Source organism: Mus caroli, chromosome 18 (genome assembly GCF_900094665.2).
Source record: "Mus caroli chromosome 18, CAROLI_EIJ_v1.1, whole genome shotgun sequence".
Classification (NCBI taxonomy): Eukaryota; Metazoa; Chordata; class Mammalia; order Rodentia; family Muridae; genus Mus; species Mus caroli.
In genome coordinates this window covers 8,277,486-8,285,174 of record NC_034587.1, presented here as the reverse complement: position 1 = coordinate 8,285,174, position 7,689 = coordinate 8,277,486, and the positions used below count along the sequence as shown (strand labels likewise).

The following is a 7,689-nucleotide window of genomic DNA, read 5'->3' as shown; positions in this document are numbered from 1 at the left end:
TACAGAACTCCAAATAGACTGGACCAGAAAAGAAAATTCCTTCTGTCACATAATAATCAAAATACTAAATGCACTACATAAGGAAAGAATATTAAAATCAGTAAGAGAAAAAGGTTAAGTAACATATAAAGGCAGACCTATCAGAATTTCACTAGACTTTTCACCAGAGACTATGAAAACTAGAAGATCCTGGGCAGATGTCATACAGACCCTAAGAAAATGCAAATGCCAGTCCAAGCTACTATACCCAACAAAACTTCAAATTACCATAGATGGAGAAACTAATTGTCTATGACAAAACCAAATATATTTCCACAAATCCAGCCCTACAAAGGATAATAGATGAAAAACACCAACACAAGGAGAAAAAAAAAAACAAGAAAGTAATCTTTCAACAAAACCAAAATAAGATAGCCACACAAACATAATTCCACCTCTAATAAAAAAAAGCAGGAACTAACAATCAATTTTCCTTAATATCTCTTAACATCAAAGGACTCAATTCCCCAATAAAGAGACATAGACTGACAAACTGGATATGTAAACAGGACCCAGCATTTTGCTGCATACAGGAAACACACCTCAGTGACAAAGACAGACAGTACCTCAGAATAAGGTCTGAGTAGGGCTGGAAAACAATTTTCCAAGCAAACGGTCCCAAGAAACAAGCTGGAGTAGCCATTCTAATATGGAATAAAAATCAACTTTCAACCAAAAGTCATCAAAAAAAAGGTACGACAGACACTTCATACTCATCAAAGGAAAAATCTACCAAGATGAACTCTCCATTCTGAACATCTATGTTCCAAATGCAAGGGCACCTACATTCATAAAAGAAAGTTTACTAAAGTTCAAAGCACACATTGCACCCCATTCAATAATAGTGGGAGACTTCAACACCCCATTCTCACCAATGGACAGATCATGGAAACAGAAACTAAACAGAGATACAGTGAAACTAACAGAAATTAACGAATCAAATGCATTTATTTAACAGATATTTATAGAACATTTCATCCTAAAGCAAAAGAATATACCTTCTTCTCAGCATATCATGGTACCTTCTTCAAAATTGACCATACATATAATCGGTCATAAAACAGGCCTCAATAGACACAAGAAGATTGAAACAATCACATGCACCCTATCAGATCACCACAGACTGGTCTTAAATACCAACAAAACAATGGAAAGCACATATACACTTGGAAGCTGAACAACACTCTACTCAATGATAACTTGGTCAAAGAAGAAATAAAGAAAAAAAAATTAAAACCTTTTTTAGAATTTACTGAAAATGAAGACCCATCATACCAAAAGTTATGGGACACAATGAAAGCAGTCCTAAGAGGAAAACTCATAGCTCTAAGTGCCCCCAAAAAGACACTGGAGAGACCTTACACTAGCAGCTTGACAGCACACCTGAAAGCTCCTAGACAAAAAGAAGGTAATACACCCAAGTGGAGTTGAAGGCAGGAAATAATCACACTCAGGGCTGAAGTCAACCAAATAGAAACAAAAAGAACTATACAAAGAATCAACAAAACCAGGAGTTGGTTCTTTGAGAAAATCAACAAGATAGATAAACCCTTAGCCAGACTAACCAGAAGGCACAGAGACAGTATCCAATAACAAAATAAGAAATGATTAGGGAAACAACAACGAAATACATCTTAAAATAATTGTTCTGTTTGTTGAATACTAACAGTTGAAAATATTAAAATCATGTTCTACAAACATAATGGAAATATTATTAATTTTTCTCATTGTGTTTGAAATTAGCATTTTCTTAATGTTAAACTTCAAAGAGTTTTTGCTATTTCGAAATTTTTAAAATATACTTACTGATAAAATAATTTCTCTCCTAGAAACACTGATAATTCTTTTTAAGTAGATGTATATTAAGACAATATACACACATATATAATGCATTTTAAATACTCTCTCACTATGTCAGGTTATGGTATCATATAAGGGCTTTTCATTATATTTCTTAATGATTCATTTTTAATATTCTATACTCTTACACTATGCTTAATTCCCAAAGAATATTTTGTATGTTCTAAAACAATTTAGTATTCAACATTAGATATATGACCATCAGTTATGGATCGTAGTAAATGTTTTTTTTTGGTTTTGTTTTGTTTTGTTTTGTTTTTTTGTTTTTTCGAGACAGGGTTTCTCTGTATAGCCCTGGCTGTCCTGGAACTTACTTTGTAGACTAGGCTGGCCTCGAACTCTGAAATCTGCCTGCCTCTGCTTCCCCAGTGCCGAGGCTGTATTAAATGTTTATTAATGATATTTTTAGGGTATGAAAGGATACAAATATTCAAGCTGAACAAATTTTTTATATTATTTGATTCTCAAAATACTCAATACTATTAATATGTTTGATGTATAAAATGAATTTAAATAATAAAAAAATTTAAGAAAAGGAAAAGAAAGAAATTATCTCACCACTAAAGAAAAAATAATTCTAGTTCAAGTAAGTTAGCCTTTTGGTAGCATATATGAAAGTGGAAAGTACCTAATTCTGGAAGTATTTTTTATTCTTGGGTATTGATCTCATCTGAGTTGGGGAAAAAGGGTCTATGAATGAAGGCTACTATGCTATCTCGGGAATATATAGATAGAAAAATTTCTATACTGATGAGAAGTGGAAACCTACAAAAGAAAAAAAATCAGAGTAAGAAAAGATAGCAGAAATATAATTTATTAGTTTCCATATACTTGGAAATTAGAGGAAATGTAAGCATTGGATCAGGATATTCACCTTTAAGTTCCCCTTATATCTAACATTAAAGACACCATTTATAGGTCAAGCTATGATTGCTAAAAATAGTGGCAAACCATATATAAAACCTAGCAGTATATTGTCAGCCTTATAAAGAACTTATACAACAATAACCTAAGGCTAGGGGACAAAAATCACTACCAATCCCAGAAATGATTCAAAGCAAACCCAATGGACTCCCCTTGAGGAGGAAATACTTTCTCATTCAAGTACCAAACGTACCTATCTTCTAAAATCTTAATGGTTTCCTGAAGGACTTTCTGCTGGTCTCTCAGCTGTTGATTTTTGGTGAAGAATTCTTCTAGTCTCTGTGCATCTCTAAAGTTAGAAAATAAAAATTTATAGAAAATTATAAAGACAGTTCTAATATTATAACTCCCAATTTGGTCTACAAAACAAAAAGACCCAGCAACCACATGGTGGCTCATAACCATGTATAATGGGATCCTCGTTATCCTCTTCTTGCATGCAGGCAGAATAGTGTGTACATAATAAATAAATGAATGTTTTAATAAATAGTAATATTTGAGAAAACAAAACTAATAGGTTTACAGGGAAGATCCATTTTTAATAAAACTAATTTCTTTCAAAAACAACTAGTGGAAGTAATTTAAAATGTATAATCAAATAGTTAATCACAATGATTTCTGAGTTTTAGTACTTCTTAAAAATGTTCTCCATTTTCATTTTTAAGAATGGCATCTGAATTAGTGGTTGTTATTTCAGGATTTACAACATTAGTAACTGTAACACTGACTCAATGAGCAATATAAAAAAGATTTCATCCTGTTTCTAGTTATCAATTCTGAAACATTGAAGCAATTAGAAAAAAGCCAATCACTGAAGCTGGAGAGCACTGGCTGCTCTCCTAGAGGACTTAGGTTTGAGCCCTAGCACCCAATGACTACTCGCAACCATCTGGAACTTCAGTTCCAAGATCCAATACCTTCTTCTGGCCTCCATGTGCACCAGGCACACACATGGTGCACAGGGATATATGCAGGCAAAACATCCATAAACATACAAATAATGATAATATTAAGATTTCTTTTGAGAAAGTAAAAGTAAGCAGGGATGTGGTGGTGCATTCCTTTAATCCCAGTACTTGGAAGGCAGAGAAAGAAGAATTTCTGTGAGTTCTAGGACAGCTAGGGCTCCACAGAAAAACTCTGTTTCAAAAAAGAAAAAGAAAAAAAGAAGAGAAAGTAACAGTGACAACATTTATAAAGGACATTAATACAGACAAAATTGAAACTGAAAATCACAGCATTTAAGTGTAGTTCAGAATTTTAAAACGCAAGTAGCTCAAAAAAAAAAATTAGCAGCAAAGTCTATTTATTCTTAAATAAATATTTCCATTGTATTTCAAGTGGATGGAAAAGCGAATTTTGCCGGGCGATGGTGGCGCACACCTTTAATCCCAGCACTTGGGAGGCAGAGGCAGGTGGATTTCTGAGTTCGAGGCCAGCCTGGTCTACAGAGTGAGTTCCAGGACAGCCAGGGCTACACAGAGAAACCCTGTCTCGAAAAAAAACAAAAACATAACAAAAAACAAACAAAGAAAAGTGAATTTTACATATTAAGAAAATCTAGTTTTTGTCTCATCCAATAAAATGCATTAGCTTTGGAGTAATGTATATCATAGGGAGAGCTTACACATAAAATTTTTCTGAGGTCACAAATATAATTCATTATACATACATAGTATATACATGATTCATAAACATAAGGCAATACCATTAGTATTAAAGTCCATTAAAAGGCTAGACAGTTTATGAAATTCTTTTTTGAAGTGGAAGAGGAAGGTTCAAGACAAAGACAGGGTTTCTCTGTGGAGCCCTGGCTGTACTAGAACTTACTCTGTAATCTAGGCTGGCTTACAACTCAGAGATCCTCCTGCCTCTGCTTCCCAAGAGCTGGGATTAGAGGTGGGAGCCACCACCACCAGGCCTCTTTTGGAGAGCAGGGGGTCAGTTTATGAAGTGTTATTACCCATAAAAAATAAAATGTATGTCATATAAGGAACATTATGCTCCAGGAGCTGCACTAGGAATGACTTTTTCCTGGCTACTTTGCGAGGTGGTGACAGTCAGACTGCAGCAACATCTTTAGTTCCCATTCAGCAGTCACTTTGCCAACTTACTTCTTGCTAAGATTAATCTTCATTTCGTCAATATTTAGTAGTTTTGAGGAAAGAAGTTGATCTTTTCTAACGATTCATTCTGGAAACAATTTCAGACTTATAAATACGTTGTAAAGCATCATCATAAAAAATTAACACTAATAACAATATTAAGTAGTAACTAATTAAGAAAGCCTGACTAAATTTTGCCAGCTGTTCCTTTAATATGATTTCTCTGGTCCAGGATCCAACTTTGTATTTTTTATGTTTCCTCCAATGTGGGAAAGTCTCTCTGTCATGTCACAGTTATTTTGTTGACTATGTTTCCCCATTATAACACTGTTTTGCTAAGAATATGAGAAGAGCAATATTGTGCCATTCTTTTTTTTAAACTTTATTTTTATTTTTTACACTCCATATTCCATTCCCCGCTCCCCAATCTACCCTCCAACTGCTCCACATCCCACACATCCCAACCCCGACTCCATGTGGGTGCTTCCCCACTTGACCTCTAAACTCCCTGGCGCCTCCAGTCTCTTGAGGGTTAGGTGCATCATCTCTGAATGAGCACAGACCTGGAAGTCCTCTACTGTATGTGTGTTGGGGGCCTCATATCAGCTGGTGTATGCAGCTCAGTTGGTGGTCTAGTGTTTGAGAAATCTCGGGGGTCCAGTTTAATTGAGACTGCTGGTCCTACTACAGGGTCACCCTCCTCTTCAGTTTCTAGATTTTCCCTAATTCAACCACAGGGGTTAGCAACTTCTGTCCATTTGTTGGGTGCAAATATCTGCATCTGACTCAGCGGCTTGTTGGGTCTTTCTGAGGGTAGTCATGATAGATTCTTTTTTGTGATCGCTCCATAGCCTCAGTAATAGTGTCAGGCCTTGGGACCTCCCCTTGAGCTGGATCCCACTTTGGGCCTGTCGCTGGACCTTCTTTTCCTCGGGCTCCTCTCCATTTCCATCCTTGTAATTCTTTCAGACAGAATCAATTATGGGTCAGAGTTGTGACTGTGGGATGGGAACCCCATCCCTCACTTGATGTCCTGTCTTCCTGCTGGAGGTGGCCTCTGTAAGTTCCCTCTCCCTACTGTCAGGCATTTCATCAAAGGTCCTTCCCTTGGAGTCCTGGGAGTCTCTGACCTCCCTGGTCTCTGGTGCATTCTGGAGGGTCCCCCCAACCTATTTCCTGAGGTTGCCTCTGCTGGCCTTCAGTTCTTTTCCCTCACCCAATACCCGATCAGGTCGTCGTACCCCCCTCCTCCCCAACCCAGTTCACTTTCCCTCCCCACTTGTGATTGCTTTCTTCTCTCTCCCAAATGGGACTGAGGTGTCCTCACTTGGGCACTTCAGCTTGTTGAGCTTTTTGAGTTCTGTGGACTGTATCTTGGGTATTCTGTATGGTCTTATTTTGTTGTTTTTTTGTTTTGGCTAATGTCCACTATTAGTGAGTACATACCACGCATGCTGTTTTGGTCTGAGTTACCTCACTCAGGATGATATTTTCTAGTTCCGTCCATTTGCCTGCAAAACACAGGATGTCCTCGTTCTTAATAGCTGAGTAGTATTCCATTGTGTAAATGAACCACATTTTCTGTATCCATTCTTCTGTCATGGGACATATAGGTTGTTTCCAGCTTATGGCTATCACAAATAAGGCCACTATGAACATAATGAAACACGTGTCCCTGTGGCATGGTGGGGCATCTTTTGGTTATATTCCCAAGAGTGGTATAGCTGGGTCTTTAGATAAATCTATTTCCAATTTTCTGAGGATCCTCCAGATTGACTTCCAGAGTGGTTGTACCAGTTTACTTTGTTTTGTTTTGTTTTTGTTTTTCGAGACAGGGTTTCTCTGTATAGCCCTGGCTGTCCTGGAACTCACTTTGTAGACCAGGCTGGCCTCGAACTCAGAAATCCGCCTGCCTCTGCCTCCCGAGTGCTGGGATTAAAGGCGTGTGCCACCACTCCCGGCTTTGTACCAGTTTGCGATCCCATCAGCAATGAAGGGATCTTATCTACATCCTCTCCAACATGTGTTATCACCTGAAGTTTTGATCTTAGCCATTCTGATTGGTGTAAGGTGGAATCTTAGGGTTGTATTTCTCTGATCACTAAGGACATTTAGTGAACAGAAAAATTTAGTGAACATTTCTTTAGGTGCTTTTCAGTCATTTGAGATTCTTCAGTTGTGAATTCTTGGTTTAGTTCTATACCCCATTTTTTGATTGGGTTGTTTGGTATTTTTGGTGATTAACTTGAGTTCTTTATATATTTTTGGATGTTAGCCCTCTATATTTTTTCCCAATCTGTTACCAACTATGTCCTTTGCCTTACAGAAGCTTTCCAGTTTCATGAGGTCCCATTTATCAATTCTTGATCTTAGAGCTTGAGCCATTGGAGTTCTGTTTAGGAAATTTCCCCCTGTGCCAATGACCTCAAGGCTCTTTCCCATTTTCTCTTCTATTAGATTCAGTGTACCTGGTTTTATATTGAGGTTCTTGATCCACTTAGACTTGAGCTTTGTACAAGGTGACAAATATGGGCCTATGTTTCCCTATTGTAAAACTTTTGCTAAGAATATGAGAAAAACAACTGTCTTAGTCAGGGTTTCTATTCCTGCACAAACATCATGACCAAGAAGCAAGTTGAGGAGGAAAGGGTTTATTTGGCTTACACTTCCATGCTGCTGTTCATCACCAAAGAAGTCAGGGCTGGAACTCAAGCAGGTCAGGAAGCAGGAGCTGATGCAGAGGCCATGGAGGGATGTTCTT

At 37.3% G+C, this 7,689-nt stretch overlaps 1 protein-coding gene across 5 annotated transcripts in view; it reads right to left on the bottom strand.

Annotated features, from left to right (window-relative positions):
• Positions 1 to 7,689, bottom strand: part of Rbbp8 (RB binding protein 8, endonuclease) — a 110,410-nt gene that overhangs the window by 63,914 nt on the left and 38,807 nt on the right. For all 5 annotated transcript variants that reach the window (XM_029472024.1, XM_021150757.1, XM_029472027.1 and 2 more), the window contains exon 4: positions 3,017 to 3,112. In XM_029472024.1, the coding sequence (XP_029327884.1) occupies positions 3,017 to 3,112 (96 nt within the window). The remainder of the gene's footprint in view (positions 1 to 3,016; positions 3,113 to 7,689) is intronic.